This window comes from Uranotaenia lowii, unplaced genomic scaffold, assembly GCF_029784155.1.
Source record: "Uranotaenia lowii strain MFRU-FL unplaced genomic scaffold, ASM2978415v1 HiC_scaffold_276, whole genome shotgun sequence".
NCBI lineage: Eukaryota > Metazoa > Arthropoda > Insecta > Diptera > Culicidae > Uranotaenia > Uranotaenia lowii.
Window position 1 is genome coordinate 8,249 of NW_026598175.1, and position 19,002 is coordinate 27,250.

At 39.8% G+C, this 19,002-nt stretch overlaps 3 protein-coding genes and 1 long non-coding RNA gene across 4 annotated transcripts; 2 read left to right on the forward strand and 2 right to left on the reverse strand.

Annotated features, from left to right (window-relative positions):
• Window positions 1-320: 320 nt before the first annotated feature.
• On the forward strand, window positions 321-1,224 carry LOC129759811 (uncharacterized). The gene is made up of 3 exons (XR_008740243.1): window positions 321-441; window positions 505-736; window positions 798-1,224. It is a non-coding gene; the product is annotated as an uncharacterized LOC129759811 (long non-coding RNA).
• Window positions 1,225-8,619: 7,395 nt separating this feature from the next.
• LOC129759809 (U3 small nucleolar RNA-associated protein 15 homolog) lies at window positions 8,620-10,575 on the reverse strand. The gene is made up of 2 exons (XM_055757338.1): window positions 10,346-10,575; window positions 8,620-10,176 (listed from the first exon to the last, which is right to left on the reverse strand). Exons 1-2 carry the CDS (start codon window positions 10,433-10,435, stop codon window positions 8,677-8,679), a joined length of 1,590 nt encoding a protein of 529 aa, XP_055613313.1. The 5' UTR covers window positions 10,436-10,575; the 3' UTR covers window positions 8,620-8,676.
• A 112-nt stretch (window positions 10,576-10,687) lies between these two features.
• Window positions 10,688-11,266, forward strand: LOC129759810 (protein kish-A). Its single transcript, XM_055757339.1, has 3 exons — window positions 10,688-10,843; window positions 10,899-11,008; window positions 11,082-11,266. Exons 1-3 carry the CDS (start codon window positions 10,841-10,843, stop codon window positions 11,185-11,187), a joined length of 219 nt encoding a protein of 72 aa, XP_055613314.1. The 5' UTR covers window positions 10,688-10,840; the 3' UTR covers window positions 11,188-11,266.
• Window positions 11,267-12,625: 1,359 nt separating this feature from the next.
• On the reverse strand, window positions 12,626-17,732 carry LOC129759806 (ras GTPase-activating protein 1). The gene is made up of 8 exons (XM_055757331.1): window positions 17,579-17,732; window positions 17,104-17,458; window positions 16,925-17,038; window positions 15,866-16,851; window positions 15,433-15,779; window positions 14,382-15,294; window positions 14,160-14,316; window positions 12,626-14,091 (listed from the first exon to the last, which is right to left on the reverse strand). Exons 2-8 carry the CDS (start codon window positions 17,273-17,275, stop codon window positions 13,940-13,942), a joined length of 2,841 nt encoding a protein of 946 aa, XP_055613306.1. The 5' UTR covers window positions 17,276-17,458; window positions 17,579-17,732; the 3' UTR covers window positions 12,626-13,939.
• Between the last annotated feature and the right edge of the window lie 1,270 nt (window positions 17,733-19,002).

Here is a 19,002-nt window from a genome sequence, read left to right on the forward strand (position 1 = left end):
CAAGTCAACACCAAGTCCGACTTCCTTAGGCTGCTTTTGCACATCATCGACAAAGCCTTCTTCCTCTTTGACACCTTCACACCATTCCCGGACGCAAAAATCTCAGGAAAACCTCCCTATATGCGCTACAGATCCTGTACCAGGCTCTCAAACAGGAAGATTTCTTCAATGCACTAGGCATCAATCCTAGCAGCGGCAAAGTGGACCACTTGCTTAACGTCATCCGCTACGTTACCTTCAACTCGTTCCTTCCGAAGAAGATTCCAAAAAAATCTCACTTCCATAATGCGTCAACCGAACGTAAATCAGCAAATCCTAAGGCTGCTGACCCAAAATGAGCGCACAAAAAAGGAAATCCTTCAGGGTTGGTCAAGTATTTAGAAAACGAAGCAGTAAAATCGTACTCGGTTGCTGAGGTTGCCAAAAATATGATCAATGTAGGTAAGTCTAGGAATTGTATACCTACTTATACCAATTATTAAGTTTAACCCCCATTCGTTCCAGTTTTTTACCTGTTGAACCATTACGATAACAACATACAACCAATGGCATTCCGGAATTGGCAGCGTGCTGTCTTCGATGCGTTTGCGACTCATGTACTGCCTAACTTCGCTTTCGTCTTCGATAGCAACAAAAATGCCTATTCATCCCTTCAGGTTCCGGCTGATCCGGAAAAGAACATTCACAGTGGAGTTTAAGGAAGCGCGGTCGTCGTTGATTTGAGATTCCTCAAAAAGTAATTACTGGTTCTTGAGTAGGATTTCCCTTTAAGTCTAATGTTAATTTCATTATTTCAGATATCTTCAAAATGAAAATTTGGATAAACTTGGAAAGAACAACAACAATCTTAACGAACCACTTCAACGGTGGGAGGAACTAGAACTCAACAACTATCATAAATGCATGGAGATCAATTGATGGCCGGATTATTTATGGGATAATGTACGCCGACAACAGTGTGGTCAAACTGAGGCATATGGAGAGCGGATGAAAAAAAAATCACTGTCCCAAATACAGATATCACAAAAAGGTCCCCTTCTTGTGGGCCATTCTGAATTTAGATGAACGAACATCGCCAAATAATGTTCAGGAATTTAATAGCAGTATTTTCCAATTGTCCATGTTACCAGTCAATATGAATACACATTACAAACAACCGAATGTACACCAACGCCAATGGACGAGAAGAAGCGAACGGATGCTAGCACCATCGCCAACATTTGGCTCAAGGTAAGCATTTTTCAATTTTACGACATTTCGGTGAGAATTTTATTGCTGTAGGAAGAATACTTCAGTGGTGTATGTAGGTGTATAGAGAATTTTAGAAAAAAAAATGAAGACACAAAATTAACTCAAGTTTAGAAATAATTGTAGGAAAATATGTTACACAAAAAAAATCTACAAGATTTTAAATTTTTATTTTTAGATCAACGCTAAAGCTAATGACAATCACGTCATTGTATCTGGAAACAAACCTCCACTGATCTGTCGAAAAGTAATGTTCGTTGGAGCTGACCTTTTACATCCATCGCCGGACCAGTCGAATATACAAGTGTCGTTGGTGTAGTGGCCAGTTACGATCTGGAAAGATTCCGCTATAATTTTTGCTATTGTCTGCAAACTCCGCGGGAAGAAATTATCTGTGATCTAGAAAACATTGTTAACATAAAAACATAGAGAATCATCTTTATAATGGTCCAGAAGCGACATCACAGGCGTTTTTTCCCGGCCGACAGGTGCTCAACCGAGGGACAAAACTTAAATTCAGCAAAAGCAGTAAGTTTCGTCCCGTCAAGTTGGTGGTCAGGTAAACGAATCGGAAGAAGCAACCACAATCATTTCCCGCATCCGGTCCGATTAACCTTGCCTGATTTATCGACGCGGCATAGAAGTTTTTCCGTTGACGATCACCGTAACTGCGGGCTGAACAACAAGAACAAGATTGATGCAATCCAGGAGGTCAACATCACCCACTCGCACCATATTAGGACGCTCAAGCTGGTGGGTGCTAGAAGCACATGAAGCCGGCAGTATAAGCCTCGAGGGCATCGGGACGTTGCATGTGAAAGGTAATTACTTTACCTGCGGCTGTCACATCCACACCCTGCTCGATATCCCCTGGCCCATTGGATCTATGGGCGGGTCGAACTACTGCATATCGCCGTTGGAGGTAAACGGTTCTTGGGTCGCCGGAGATCTAACCAAAGGCAGCGTCAGTGACAAAACCACCAGCAGCAGCATATTCCGGCGGCCGGCGACGGACACTGTTGTGGTCCTGGGTCGTAAATTTTTTGGTAGCATCCGACCATTAATGTAATGTACATGTATTAATACAAAAATTATTATTTTCAAAATAAAGAGACATAAGAGAGTGACAGCCAAATGACTGAACTAAAATTCACGATGACGTAATGAAGGAAAAAATAAAAAACAAATTTCTACATGATGACAATTCGTTCGAAATCGTACCAATTTTTTTCTGGTTTTTGGCCGAAAACGAACCGATTTGGTCCGAAATCGGGCCAATTTGGTTCGAAATCGAACTCATTTCCGTCCGGAATCGGTCGGGATTGGATCGGAAAACGAACTCATTGTTTTGACAGCTCACTAGCAAAAACTTATCGTCGTCAGGAAAGTTGTTTCACCAGGGCACTGAATTCGTCGGAAATCGGTCGGATTTCTCGTCAGATTTCTAACCGATTCTCGGGTTGAACGGGCCGAAATCGAATCGATTTTGGGCCGATTTTTCGATCCGGGAATGCAGATTTAATGCTAAAAAGGCGAAATAGCGGGCTGATTAAATGCTATCACAACATAGCCTTTAATAAGCATTACAAATGCTGAGTTAGTGCACCATCAAAACGTCATTTTTCGCAAGCCGTTTAAAAGCATTAACAATGCATACTTAGAACATCGTTTGTTTACTTAATTATTATTTTTTGAATAATTAAAATGAACAAAAATCAAAAGAATAATTAATTATTATCTACAACATCAATCAATATGCTGAATGGAGAATTATGCCTGTTTAATGAATTCTTCTATGAAATAAGAAGTGAATATAATTGACATATGGATTACATTTGATGAGTCTCGAACCGAGGATCCCGCAGCAGCCTTTATCTTTCCTTGCGCCTTTACCATTTCGACCACTCTTGATGCTGATAAGGTGGATGAAAAAAAACCCGTACTTCAAGTACTGTCCGGGTCACACCACTCTTAATGCTTGTTCACTTTGTAGAGTAGCTCTATATGTGCATATAGTGCTATCATTAGTGCTAATTTTCTTTATTGCTTCTATGCATTAATAATGCTTATATAAAACTTATAGCATTATTAATGTTGATATAATGCCAACTTGCATTAGAAATTTTAATTTCATGCTAACCTGCATTAGAAATGTTGATTTAATGCTGATTCAGGGTTTTGGCTTAATGCTTATGGTTACTTGGGTAATACACACAATGTTCACGTTTTTTCGATCACCTATACCACGGCAAATCGAGTTCATCCACACCTCTACATCTAGCTCATGGCCTTCTAACTACTGTGCTTAAAACGCGAAATCACTGTTTCAAACCGAGAAAAAACATTCCAATTGGATTTCCTATTTGTCGCGCTACAAAACACTCTGGCATCAGCTTTGTCGCGCTTTTTCAAAGCGTTCATGGAGGGAGAGTCAATGAGAGCATGCATGCTCCTGCAGGTATGTCGCGTGAAAACAACGCATCTCAACGCGGTGCTTGTCGCCCCAGTATAACACACGGAAAAATTGACTTATTCATAAAATGTGTTGCAATTACACCTTCAAAATAACTAATCGGTTGTTGCTCAAAATTTGTATTTCTCCAATACAATTTTGGGTAGTTTTGGGGCGCAAATATATTGGAGGTTTATGGCCATAGATCGAACAAGAGAAGACAACTGGTATAGTTAACAGGTTTATTAAGACTAACTTTTACTTGAACTGATCGTTTCTTAAATAGCTAAATTTACAGGTAACTATGGTAATTTCAGTTGTTTATTATTTTCCCGATTGCTCAGTTTTCCACCGTTATCTCCAACACTCCTCCTCGATGGAAGTACTGAGGCTGCTTCTCGGAATTGCTTCAGTTTTGTTGCTTGTAGGGGCTTCGTTAACATATCTGCGATCATCTCTCCAGTCGGGCAGTAGGTTGTGTTGATGGTTCCATTTTGCTGCATTTCCCGGACGAAATGATGTTTGGTTTCGATATGCTTGGAGCGACGACCAATACCAGGGGCTATCAGTTGTTTGATGCAGGATTGATTGTCCTCCTTCACGTTCAGCGGTAAGTCCACTTTGACAGCAAAATCACCCAGCAAGCGCAATAGCCAGGCAATTTCTTGGCAACATTCAGCCAAAGCGACGTATTCTGCTTCCGTACTGCTCAAAGTCACACAAGATTGTTTCTTCGAGCACCAAAAAATTGTTCCGCCACCCAATTGGACCAGGAATCCAGATGTTGATTTTCGATCCTTGGAATCACCTGCCCAATCAGCGTCGACGTACACAATCAGCGGTTGAGTTGTTGTTCCCAATAACAACTCGTGATCGATGGTGAAGTGCAAATATCGCAGGATCCGTTTCGCTTCAACCCAATCGGCTTGTGTTGGACAGCTCACTTTCCGCCCAAGAATGGATACACAAACAGCTATGTCTGGGCGGGTGTTGACGGCCACGTAGAGTAAACCACCAATCAGACTGGCGTAGTCACGGTTGTTCGGCAGTTTACTACTCTCCTCCTTGGTTTGCTGATGGCCGGGATCCAACGGTATCTTCGACTGCTTGGCGTTGTCCAAATTGAACCTCTTCAGCAACTTGGAAATGTATCGACTCTGATTCAGCGCAATACCATCCTCGTGTCTACAAATTTCAATGCCCAAGAAATGTCGTAGATCTCCTAGTGACGTGACAAAAAACGATTTATTTAATTCACACAAAATTTCAGCATACTCCTCCTCGGACGGACAGGCCACAACGATGTCATCCACATAAATCGCCAGATACGTGCCACCACGGAAATAGAGGCAGCTGTCGTTGGTTGATTGTTGAAAATGCATCTTCTTCAAGGCTGCATCGAAGGTTTGGTTCCAAACTCTGGCCGATTGTTTCAAACCATACAGACTTCGTCGTAAGCGGCAAACCGTTCCATCTCGATTATTTGGCAGACCAGCAGGGATTCTCATGTAGATAGTTTCGCTCAATTCGCCATTCAAATATATGTCTTCACATCGGCATGCTTGAGGATCATTTTTCGCTGAAAGGCAATGGTAAGAAGGATTCGTAATGTTACCTGTTTTACCACCGGAGCGAAAACTTCGTCGTAATCCGTGCCAAATTTCTGTGTAAAGCCTTGGGCAACGAGTCGGGCTTTATATCGTACCACATTTCCGGCCTCGTCTTCTTTCCGCTTGAAAATCCACTTCGAGCCGATAACGTTGACATCAGCTGGCTGATCGACTATATCCCAAGTTTGATGCTGCTGCAATGACTGTAGCTCGTCGTTGATTGCTGCCAACCACAACTCCTTTTCTGGACCACATACTGCTTCGTTGTACGTTCTTGGTTCCGGTATATTATTGATCATGGAATAAAAATTCAATATTTATTTTTCATTGTTTAAATAAAAATAAAATTTATTTATTATTTATATTTAACATTTGACATTGTATATCACTTTTATTTATATTTAAAATCACTCGAAACTTATATAAAAAATTGTAAGTCTTGTTCACCGCACCACCAGGTATTCCTACAGCAGAGTTGAACCTATCTTGGGACGTTGCCTACATTTCGTTGTTCCAAACTGGGTACCTACCAGGCGGTTTGCAACAAGAGAATCGTGGAATTGGGCCTTCGGATGGAATTTCCCCGGTCTTTCCAAGCTTGTAGGACGTCTTCGCTTGACTGCTGCACCCTGAATCTTGCCCCAGCTCATGTTTGTGCATTTGTGTCGCTGGAAAAAAAAAGTTATATAGTAAAGTAGTTTTTCACTACATTAACATACTACTTACCATTTGGAACCAAAAAAACTATGGAACTACCTAATAAACTCGACCGTCGACCGATATTTTTACGTCCGAGAAAAATTACAAACGTTTTGCGACGTAAAATTTTTCTTACACGAAAAATTGGAAATGTGTAAAATCAGCAAAAGCTTACCAACTTTACTATGAAATACCATGAACTAACAGTAAATTTCACAGTGACCTTGAAATTTATAATGATTTCATAATTTAAAGCTGTTGATAAAGATTTAGATATTAGGATGAACTTGATTGTTAAATTGAAAATCATTGTTCAGTTATATTTATATCATGGTCTTGGCTATTCGGGTTCAGAAACGGTTCTTTGTACTTTCTTCGCTCCTGGGCCCATAACCTATTGGAGGTTTATGGCCATAGATCGAACAAGAGAAGACAACTGGTATAGTTAACAGGTTTATTAAGACTAACTTTTACTTGAACTGATCGTTTCTTAAATAGCTAAATTTACAGGTAACTATGGTAATTTCAGTTGTTTATTATTTTCCCGATTGCTCAGTTTTCCACCGTTATCTCCAACAAAATATACATAAGCAAACTATACAGAATTGAGCAACTGGCCAAAAGCTTTCAAATGTATAAAAGCTCTTAAGACACGCTGTGTATAGAACGCTCAAACATAAAAGTGTGTGGCAGGGACCGAAAACAGCACGAACACAGTAAGTGCAACACAATTTGATGACACGGCACATCCGAAACGAAACTGTGCTGTGTCTGTGTTGATCTTCTTTTGTTGCGTGTCGGCCGCAACACAGCACAGTACTGCATGCGACACAAAATCCGACACAGTTGACGACACAGTGTGTTCGTGTGCCGGTCCCGAAACGATGAGATTTTAATTGTTGCAAATCTGCCAGCAGGCGAACTGGATAGATTTTTTTCGTTTGCTTTCAAGCTTCTTTCTCGACACAATGTGAGTGAAGAACTTCGCCATGTAAAATACGGAGAAATGCTGTCCAATCAAGCGCGACGGGTTAAAATAGCCTTGCTCGTAAAACACACTGTGTTGCGTGCTAAGCACAACTGTGTTCTTCTCGACACGACACAACTGGGAACTGTGTCGTGTTGATTTGATGCAGCACAACACAATTGAAGTGCTGTGCCAAACCGAAGTGTCGCACACGAAAATTTATGTGTCAGCACTCCAGGATTTGTGTTGCACGATATGTACTGTGCTGTGTTTGTGTTTTTTGTCGGTCCCTGGTGTGTGGAGACACTTTGCCTGAAACTGTATGGAATTTTATACAGAATAGAGTAACTTCGGTTACCGTGCACCTTAAAGTTATAAACAAGAAGGCAGATGGCGTTTTTTTTTTTGATTCCGGATTTGGCTCTGGAACCGTCAGAATAAAAAAACGATTTTCGGGTTTCGAGTTATTACCATACGTAGGTGTGCGTGAGAACGAGCGCAATGTTTACATGCAGCTGTCATTTTGTTCTCCCTTCTAGATTTCTTCATTCGATTCTTCACATCCGGATTGGCTTTTTTCGTGTCCGGATTGCACTGGACAGCAGATAGTACGATTTTGCTTGGCTGAGAGGTTCAAAATCGCGCCAATAATCATTTTCCCGTTCATTATTTCAACTATTTTGCTTTCAGCCAAAAACAGCTGTTTAATGTTTTGACAACAAGGTTGACAGTATTGGTGAACTTCTCGCAAAACTGACTTTTTTCTCAGGGCGACTCCGTCCGTTTTTCGAGCGAACCTAGGTTGCCTCTCGAGCAATAAATGAGCACGATGTCAGCAGTTAGAGCGAACCTAGGTTGCCTCTAGTTTGCCTCCAGATGAAAAAAAAATACGGTAAGAGTTTGCGCAAATAGAGGAAAGGGAGCAGCGATACCACAAAAAAATCTGTATCATAGGTGTGTCTTATTCTCACCCATAAGAGTCCCAATGCGACAGAAAGAGATACATGGATGATACAGATCAAAATGTGGCATCGCTGAAAGGGAGAGAAGCGAGAGAAGTTGGGTTAATTCACGATGACGTATTTCGCGTATTTCCCTTTTGTGGTGACAGTTCGCACGTCATGTTTACAAAATTTTATGAACGAGAAATGGGGTGCGGAGAAATTTTTAGTTATCCGAACGGTCAAGAAATTTAACTCAAAATTCGGTTTGAGGATAGCAAAAAACCAAATTCCGTTTTGTGAACCAAATTTAGCGCTTTTTTTGGTTTTCTTAACGGTTTTCTCTCCGGGAATGAACAGAAAGTTGAAAATAATTTCGAAAAGGAGGTTTGTTTATTAATATGTTTCAACTTGTTTTTAAAATCCTTTTTCAACACATTAAATTTTCTTCCGGACCAAAACTTGCATTCAATAAACGGGAAATTTTAAAAGGGAAATTATTTGTTAAGAGTTTAAATATTGCCCATGCCCAGGTCATAGTACATGGGAAGTAATGTATATTTCAAAGTACTATATGGTTCTAGTTGAAGTCATCCAGATAGCATCTGCAGATGCAGTAAGATGGAAGTTTTCAAGATAGGTAGAATCAAGCTATCCTGGGCCCTGAGAAGTCTTGGCCACCCATGCGCTAAACGAATACGATGTCATGTTCTTCAGAAAATGAAAAAATATCAAGTAAAACTCTTTGTATTTTGCATATTAATCTATATTTATAACAGCATGCTTTTGAGCACTTATAGACGCTTCGAGATCATCCGTTAAAATGTTCTCTCTGTTCAAATCTTCAGATGATTGGTTAGCGTCTGCGGCAACTGAAATCATCTCTAGCAGTCCCTGTACTTGCAAGAAATCTTGAATCAATTGTTCTTCTTTTTTCAACCTTCTCGAAAGGTTAACAAACATTTTTCCAACTTCTGTGCCAGCAAACGTATCGAACTCGTCTTCATATACGTCCAGTAGAATGTTTGCAGCATCTACAAGAGCTGACGTGAATCGGAAGTCTCCTATATTCCTCAAAAGGAAACCAATAAATTTTACTAGAAAAGCATGAGAACGTTTTTGTAGTGCTCGATATAGACCTTTGCGGCGGATCAACTCCTTAATCAGGGCAACAGGTTTTTCGGGCGATTTTCCAATGACTACTGGAACCATTGCATTATCCAGGGCTTTGCTGTATTCATATTTTTTCAACATTCGATCAAATTGCTCAATTTTATCGTGTTTGAATTCATAAATCTGTTCGTCGGCACTTTGAAAAATACTCTCATATTTACGCCTGTTTCTGGTACGCCGGCTTTCGTTTTTTTCAGTATCCCCCTTGTCTTTGTCCAAATCCCTTCGATGTATTCCTATCAAACCGTCGACCATGCCCGTTACTAATGTGTTGTCATCCTTAGACACACCCAAACTCAAAACTGCGTTGGTGTTGTCGATAGTATGGACAACTTGGTATGTAGCAACATCGTAAATTTTCACGTGTCTATCCAAACTACCAGAGAGAAGTCGTTTTCCGTCACTGGCCAGCTGTAAACAGGTGACGGTTTTATGATGTTGCGAAAGCTGTGCAATTTTTCTTCCTCCAGCCAAAGCATCGTACACATTGATTGACGTTCCTCCGGCACTGATGAAAATGCCTCCACTGGGCAAGAATATGAGAGCCTCGACTGGACTTCCATGGTCTAGCGAAAGTACACTCTCTTTCGTTCTTACATCGTACATGTTAATTTTTCGATCATATCCTCCGGAGACAATAATATTTGGGCTAACGGGACTCGTACAACCCGCTCTGATGTAGTCGTTATGATTCGAGAGAGTAGAAATGTGCTTTTCAGTTGCTATATCCCAGTATCGAACAGTTTTATCATCCGAGAAGCTACTCACGTGATAGCCATCGGCGTTGAAAAAGGTCCGATGAACAGGCGCTTTGTGGCCTTCAAAAAATCGCAATATAGACTTGGATGATACATCAAACAGGCGCACTTTGCCGAGATCATCCCCGGCAACAAGTAGATTGCCATCTTTACGGAACGATCCACCGTGGGCACCTTCCTGGAACTTGGTTATGTTTTTGACCACCAACTTCGTCACTGGATTGTAGATTTGAACACGAACTGATGCTGTTACCGCAAATAGATACGGCTCCGTGGGGCTGAAGTCTATGAAATCGATTGCTCCAAAGTCTTTCACTAGGGTCGGTACCTGAAAATTTAATATCAATGAAAGCATCGTTTATGGTAGACTAGACATGGACATTGCAGAATCATGTATTAGGACCAATTCTGTAACCAGAAGCATTTTGGACTAAACTGTGTAGCTATATTTTTTTATCAGTTGAAGTGGGCCGGCTAAGAGGAAGTTTTAAACTTACCCCTAGTTTCTTCCAGTAGATGGTATCCGGCGAAAGAACAGTCGCCGACTTGGCATAAACTTGCACGTTTGTTTTTTTGAACTGAGCCATAATTCTGGCGAAAAAAAACTTGGATGTTAATCAATTAGACCGAGGACTTTGCGAAACAATTTGTCAATAAAGTTCAAAACAATCCATTGAACGAAGCCGCACGTGGAAAACTCGGAAAAAAACAATGCGACGACCGCGAAATAACATACACGATTTCCAGTTTAAGCATAAAATCAATCCTAAATTATGCACGTGGTGTCGTGGTCATACTCAAATTTGAATAAAATAAAACTTCACCATTTTGAGTTTCGTCGGTTAACCGTGTATGTAAACAGTGGGAAAGCCACAGTTGATTTTGTGTTAAACGACCAACACGGCTGTTTTGTGATGATCAGATCAGATTTCTGTCTGCATCTGCGAAATCATTTATTTTTCCAAATTTCAATCATTCAATAAACAACAAAAATGGTGAGTTTACGGATGCTTTTTCAAATCAAACGTAATGAAAAGTATTTCTTTCCAGAGTGCTATATTTAACTTTCAAAGTCTTCTCTCGGTGATATTATTGCTAATTTGCACCTGTGCCTATCTGCGCTCCCTTTTACCAAGCCTCATCGATAGGAACAAAACCGGGTGAGTTAAATCGGATGTGCCCAATAAAACCGTGAATATGGTAACAATCTTAAATTTAATCATTCACTTTTAGTATGCTCGGTATTTTCTGGAAGCTTGCACGAATTGGTGAACGGAAGTCACCTTGGGTCGCAGTGGCCTGCGTTCTGATGGCGGCGTCAATATTATTCTATACCTAGGCATGCGATTAACAGTCCGAAAATCTATGTAAGTTATATGTTCGACCTTCTATTAACCATTGAATATTGACAACAAAAATGCATCTGTTCTTTGTCCGAACTCCATGGTTTGTTCATGATTCATTCGCCAGGCGTTTTTTCCTCTTTCAAGAATTTACAAATGGATGCGATTGATTGTTTTATACATTTCCCGGTGAACCATTTCGATGTATTCAACATGGCAGTATGATCCTGTTGAGCTATACACCGCTAAACATATCGATTATCATTTTCCAAATGCAAAACCGCCGAATCTATAAAACGGCGATTAGAAAAATCTCATTTGCCAAATGTTAAGCCGCCTAATAGAAAACCGCGGACAGAGGTACTGTTAAATTAAATCAGGGATGAACAAATTGCATTTATTTCTCCACTTTTTCTAATTATCATTAAATAATAGTCCATACCGTCCATACCTTATGTCGTAGCTTGAAACCAAAACCTCGTTATGGAATCTCCCGAATGGAGAAACACGTCACGTCGGTCCAAAACTCGTTTAAAGAGTCAACATTTTTGAAGATATACCTTTCTAGGATAATTTATAAAAAAGTTTTACACCATCATGTATGAATGGTCGGTCGTAATGAAGTGGAATTTGGTATTCGAGAGTTTTTCAAGTCAGAGATGGTTTGTATAATAGTTTCAAGAATCTCACTTTTTATGGAAGGGGGGCTCCTATACAAAATCAACTAGAAACGGGACAAAACTGGAACATCTTGAAGACGATTTTCGCGAAAACTGATTCACAAGCACGAAGTAGTTATAGAACTGTATACATTTTCCGACGATTTTTTAAGGAACGGGTAAAACGAAGTTTACCGGTTCAGCTAGTGTTTTTATAATTCGTAGAAATACCTTGGATAATTTTTATTTTTGAAAAAAAAAAAAGAGATTGAGCATGAAAAATCTATTGTTTGCGCAGAAGATTAAATTAATTGAACAAATTAAATTATTAAAAAAATTAACCACTGGCAAATATTTAGTGATAACCTAAATAATTTCGGCTGATATTGAAGGATATGCGTTTAGAAACGGTATCGATCTGTAAATAGTACATAAATTAATTAGATTTTTAGATTTTAATTTGTTTCGTCTAAAAATTAATATGCCTTTGTTACGTTTTATTTTGATCCTTCTCTATTCAAGCCATTAAAATCAATTAACAAGGGTTACTTTAAGTGCGGCCCGCCGGAAACATTTCATAATAAAAGTGGCCCGTTGGTTGAAAAGGTCGGTCACCCCTGCGTTAAACAACACCCACTGCAATTTCATCTGTTAAGCATGGTCTCTCAACACGACTCAGATGATTTCAATGATGACTTTTATCTCAAATCTATAAATTCGATATGTTAAAAGGGAGTTCTTCATGCTTTCGGTCGCTTCACGAAACCCTTCGCTATAAGTGGTAATAATTAGTTTTATTTCACGTTAAATACATGATCATAAAAATGCATTGAAAATTTTTGGGCTAGAGCTTGGCCTAATTGATCATCTGGATTACATAAAGAGTTCGGGATAAAATATAGATAATGCCCAAGAGTATAAAAATGGTATCAAAATATAATATAAACATTTACATATAACTAAACGGGCTCATGTGTCAATAATTAGCGCGTATTTTTTTCATGGCCAAATAAAGTAGACACTGTATGGCATAATTTGCATTTTATTCGTTCGCTATTTTCAATTATTCGTTAGAGCAAATCTTCGTAAAGGTTATAACCCCTATGAGTAGCAAACTATCACTTATCTGAAATGTTTTTTTCTATACGTTTTTTTTTTGGTATATTCGGGATTTTTTTGCTACAAATTTTAAAGTTATCATTCACAATACTACTTAAAGAATGACAGTTTCCATTCTGCGGCATTGATGGTGTTGCAACAGAAAACATTACATGAATGCACAGTTGAAACTCCCATTCAAAACTTTCCAAGTAAACTGCATGTAAGGTATAAAACTGTGCAAATAAATTGGCCATTATGAGAAGCATCTTTAGGCTTCGGTTTCAATGAAAACTGTCATTTCTTTCAGATCGTAATGTTATGCTGGGCTTAACTAGACGACAATCGTTTTTATTTGATAAAACAAATTTGGAGACTACGTTTCGGATTTATTAGTAATGCTACAGTATTGTTTATAGCGAGAGGAAGCGTGAAAATAATGCATCACCAGAACTGTCTTGTTTTTGTTTTTTCCGTTAGTCGACCTTTTTCAATGTGATTCAAAAATTTGTGCTACATACGTAGAATGTTCCTGGCGACTTGATTATTTTCTGATAATTCTCTGTTGTCACAAATTGTCGACATAATTACGGCAGTTTCAGCTCAGTTTCTAGTTTGAATCGAAAATTAGTGGTATTCATTGTGAACTGAACTATTTTTATAAAAAACACAAAATGTGACAAGGGGCTACCGAATTACTAAATGCGGTGTAAATTTTACTCAGTGATAATTAGCATTTGCGATCTAAATCTTATCATCTTTTTCTTTGTTGATTATCTGTTGTCATCAGGATTTGAAATTTTTTTAATACATGCTCAAGATATACCTTGCAAACGATTGAATCCTGCTCATTCCTGTGTTAACGTGGCTTATTCATGCAAGTCATGTTTCGTCGATTATATATATAAGTATAATTATTATAAGACATTCTTAATCTTATCATTTACGCATATATGTATATGCGAACTTCCTAGCACAAAACATTAGCTGATTAGCTGATCATCTCTCGATACTTGAGTTTGTGCTTTGAAAGCATTTCTGTTACAGTAACCAGTTTCTTGAGCGAATTATTAGTCTTACTCATGGATTGCAATTCCGGTAGGTACGAAACGCAAATATGGTGCAGAGTTGCCAGTTCCCGTCCTGTTGAGGATGTTTAAAAAAAAGTTGTCATAACTTGAAGATCTTGAAAGGGGTTTCTTATAACTTACCAGCATCCGTGCTAGAGAGCGTTGAAGACATATTTTGTTCTATCATGCATCCTGGAGGTGGATTTGGATCTGTGATGGAAGAAAGTTGATCCAGAAAGACAATCATGCGTTCTTTGTTCTTCAGTATGAATGGATTGACAACTTCCATGTACGGTTCCTGTTATAATGAAACGATCCTTTTGCACTATACTTAATTACTTAAAATTTGTGTTGTTAGCTTACCTTTCCACCAAATTCAACCAAATTTGCCAGATTCTGCAAGCACTTGGCTACCATAATTAGAGTGCGCGTTGCCATTTGATGTGGCGTTTCGCTGACTAGACCAAATTGACGGGGATTAAGAAGGGCAGGGCAAAGCAATCTCAAAAAGATAAACCCTGACACAACCCGTGTCCGCACCAGGCGTTCTGTTGGTGAGGGCCATTTGGCGACAACTGCTTTCTGGAGACAGTTGCAGATAAATCGTACCGTTCGAGGACACGCATCGGGTGAAGTAAAAATCGATTGAGTCACTTGATCCAGGATCATTAACAAAAATTCAGCATTTGAGCAAGCATCGTCGTTGACATCCATCTTGGTAGGGTTGAGTTCACCGGATTGTTTGCTATCCTGAATTCTTTGGATTGTATCGGAAACGGCCGATTGCAAGAATAGCGTACATTCGGCACGCATGTAGAGATCCATTAGTGTCGTTGCGAGTGAAGCTCCGCGGAACAGTGTTGTTGTTTCATTTTCTCGCGCCACTTCAGCTTGACATAGAATTCTCAGCAACTCTGTTTCACGTTTTTCGTGGCGGAATACTTTCAACAAAGAGGTAGCCAACGGAATACGATCGTTGTGACAAATTTCTGCCAGGGCCCTTACAGCGTTGAGTTCTGGTTCTACCAACAACTGCTGAAGTGGGCTGTACTCCTCGCATGGCATCACCAAATCATCCAAATAGCGTATACGTAAACGTATAGAACCCCATTCGCCCATCGGAGTCATGCCGATTAGTGGGTACCATTCCTCGGTTTCTTGACCATTTTTCAAACCACACAAATCCACGGTTAGTTCGGCTACTTCAGAATCTTTTCCTCGCTTGCCTTTGCTGAGCACTGTAATTGTAACGGTTACCACATCCGGAGGCACATCACTGAAATATTTAAAGAGAGTTCATGAATCATGTTCTAGCACGTGAGATTAAAACTTCAAATTTATTCGATAATTTTTGAAAATTTCCTTTTTCCTTGCATAATAAGAACAGCATAGATAAAGAAAAAAGAACACTTACTCAAGTACGAATTCTTCCTCCCAAACGGGATCCGGGGCACTTTTGACGCGTGTTTTTCCAACCTTCACCTGATTAAGCGACACAATGCAATACGGATGTGGAACGAGTTTGAAGGGCAACCGGTGCGCTTCGAGTATCTGCAAATTTAAACACCGCAATTCGCGCAGTCGTGGAACCTTAGATTGAGCTTTGCTAAGCTGAGAAACGCAGTGAGATTTCAGTGCGTTTACCCATTCAACGTAGCTCTCCTGGCTATTGGCACATAAATAGCTTATGGTTGCTAGACATGGAAGCGCACGCTCAACAATCTGGAAGCAGAACTGTTTCTCCCAGAACGATTCATGGCACTGTGAACAAGCACAAAAAGAAATTAATTGCTTAAACAATCGATGATCATGGAATAGTTGAGAACGAAACTGAGAAGACAACTTACCTGATAAAGATAAGCACACGAGAGATCAACCAAACCTTTTGGCTTAGTCTTCTTAGGACTATCATAGAAGCAAAGATGTGTTTCCGAGCCTTCGACGAGTAAGGCAAAGTACAACTGCTTCCATTTGGCAGTTTTGTCGGATTTCTTTAACAAATAGCCATGATGTTTGATACCTTTCGTTTTCTTCAGTATATTCTGATCGCGGCACTCACGCAGAGTGGCATAAATTTTCTCGGCCGCACTTGCCACATTGGTTGGCGGATGGTATTCCGGTTGACTGCCATTGATAACGGGATGCATCAAAGTGTGACCTTCTACAATCTGTTCCTTGCGGTAACGATTGATAACAGCATCAAGACATTCGAACGTTCGGCCTCCCATAAGATACCGAACGCCCTTCTTCTCAATGCGGAAACGTTGAATTTGATTGTTGATGTGGAAGAAAAGTGAGTAGTCTCCCGGGGAATTGTCACTGGGACGTACGAGAAAACTGCCTGGTCCTGCTTTTACTAGCATATCAACTGCCTCATTCTTGGAGCATGTTGGATGGAACCATGAGAAGACAGTGTTTGGATCTATGCTAGGATCCAGATCTTCAACCAATTCACGAAAAATCATACCCTGTTCACCAGTACGATGAGCAGTGACCCAGAGCCACCCGTCACCCATGTCGTTGTGCACGAAGAAAATATCTCCCTTCTGAAAGGTCAATTCATCTGTGTCGGGCATCTTAGTGTAGGGTAAAATGGCCACGACACGTTTCTTGTCATTCACGGGCTCAGGTGGAGCGACCGGATAAACCAATCGCTCACGTTTCAGCAGATCACTACAGGAAGTGTAGTAACCGACTAAATCACTGAGTGAAAAAAATTGACGCCCTCCAATGTAGAAATCGCCGCAAACTGCAGTTATACGGAAGTGGTTTATCCCGGTTCGCCCCGAGTAGCTCAACACATACGATCCAGGTTTCCGATCACTTTCGCGCACTTTAATAAAAAAAAAGGGTAATATAGTTTGTAGCTCATCTGATGGAAACAATCAATATGTTAACGTGCTCACCAAGATAGCTCCCTAAACGCGAAGCAGATTTGAGTCGTTGTTCAGCACTAAATCTATCCAGTCTTCCGTGATACCACTCACTCTCCGGTGGCGCTGTTATAGCTGGACGATCTCCTGGAAGTGAAGAAGATAAATGAAAACTATGTGGTACTTCTTATTCCATTAGCACAGTTTCATACCGTTCAATGTAGTTGGTCCATCGAACTCGTCTTGATCCAACTCCTGGGCAATATCCCCGAGATCGAATCCACCGCCATCCTCGGATCCGGTTGATGGGGATCCGAGTTTGTCTCGTTGAAATCCTCCTCCAAGCGCTCCCCCACTTCCGCTCATTCGCATCATATCGGCCATGGCAGCTTCTTCTTTTTCTTCATGCGATCCTTACTCTGTCCGCTTGCCGAAGGATGGGCTGAAAATTGTTTTTCCAAAACTGTTCCGCCTTTGTTGGTAATCGATGGTCAATGGTTGGGGAACAAAACCAAAATCTTTGTACCTCACAATTTTCCAAAAGGCAAAATCGATAATCTTCTCATTCTAAACAGCACGGCACAAAGGAGAAAACGTCATTTGGAAAACAGCAACAAAAATCCAGCACGCAAAATTTAAGTTTTTATCGTAGTTTTCATCATACTTTAGTAAAAAATCTATACTTACAGGAATCCGATGATGTTTTTTAATCGATTTAAACCATTTTCACCAAAAAGCGGCTAAGTTTTTGTCAATTAATTTACAGTTTCCAGACAGACTTTCACGATGCTGTAAAACACTGCCCCTTCTGGATGATTAATCGCGGAGAAAAGTCCGAAATCCGAAAAGTCAGCGAAACTCTGAACACGCTCGTTTTCGTTGCTTCAGATTGTTGTTTAACACTAAACGTACCGGAGGCGGTCGAATGACGGTTTTTGAAATTGATTTAAATGATGATTACGCCTAATATGATTTTTTTTTCGCAAATTTAAGTATTCGATGCATCATCCTATATCATGGTCTAAGGAAAATGTACAGTAAATAACAATAATGTTCGAGTACTCGAGTACATCGAAATCGCCTACTGGACTGAAAAAATAATTTAAAAATGCAAATTAAAAAAAAATACTTGCTTTTTTTAAATAAAAATATAGTCCTGTGGTTAAATTGATCACACTACTGCGGAACTCATGGAGTTTGCTTATCAAAAAACCACTGATCAGCTGAGCAAATATTCTTATGTTTGTAAACAAACTCATTGAGCCCCCGCGCATTCTTCGCCTACTTACTGTGACAGTCGGAGAAACTTGCGTTTCTAAAAACCTTGGTTTGCCTGTGGCCGGTCGATGTTTTTTTGAGAAGTGTTTCAATTTTTCAATGAGAGAAGCGTTTTTTCGTGCGAATTGAGAATCCGCTTCGCGCTCAGTGTGTTCTCGACCTAAAACGGGTAAGACGGTGTATTTTTCTTTTCAAAATTATTTTATTACTGCAATCACAGATGAACTGCAATGTATATCCATGCAACGATCCTGTCAATCTTCCCGCATATGAAAACGGTACTATGTCTTCCAAAAGAGCCGTGTTCGATGCATCTAATTTAATACTGCACTCAGAAAAATACTATTATGTTTGCCATAAGATTCTCTTATGAACTGGCGCCATAAGAAAACTTAATGAAATTCATAAGATTATCTTATGACTGAGATGAACTTTCTGGATGAACACCTTTTTGAAAGAGAAGGTTTCGTTTTTTATAAGATAATCTTATGATTTGGTCAAAACATTTGAAATTCCATAAGAATGTTTTAAAAACAGGAAATGTCTCTAAAATTTGGAATTTATAAAAAGACATTGATAATTTGAGTACCATATCTTGAATTTTATCACTATTTATTGATATTTTTTTCGCAAGCATGACCATCAGCAGCAATTTTATCCCGGTTCAACTTGTACAGAAACAAAGTTAAAAAGTGGTTTGTTCGCGCTATCCTCGTTGTGGGACTTGAAATTCTCCCACAGAATCAGCAGACACTTCAGTTGTTGGCGGATGTACGGGAAAACCTTGGGAAATTCCACTACCGGTTTCGGTCTCTGGGCCTTTTGCTTTTTGT

Excerpts from the sequence above, each read along its gene's own strand:
- LOC129759809 (XM_055757338.1), bottom strand. The coding sequence starts at position 10,435 with ATGGCTCAGTTCAAAAAAACAAACGTGCAAGTTTATGCCAAGTCGGCG. Across the intron at positions 10,177-10,345 it reads TCTACTGGAAGAAACTAGGG|GTACCGACCCTAGTGAAAGA; the intron begins GTAAGTTTAAAA and ends TTAAATTTTCAG.
- LOC129759810 (XM_055757339.1), top strand. Across the intron at positions 11,009-11,081 it reads ATCGATAGGAACAAAACCGG|TATGCTCGGTATTTTCTGGA; the intron begins GTGAGTTAAATC and ends ATTCACTTTTAG.
- LOC129759806 (XM_055757331.1), bottom strand. The coding sequence starts at position 17,275 with ATGGCCGATATGATGCGAATGAGCGGAAGTGGGGGAGCGCTTGGAGGA. Across the intron at positions 16,852-16,924 it reads GCGTTTAGGGAGCTATCTTG|TGCGCGAAAGTGATCGGAAA; the intron begins GTGAGCACGTTA and ends TTTTTATTAAAG. Across the intron at positions 14,317-14,381 it reads TGGTTGAATTTGGTGGAAAG|GAACCGTACATGGAAGTTGT; the intron begins GTAAGCTAACAA and ends TCATTATAACAG.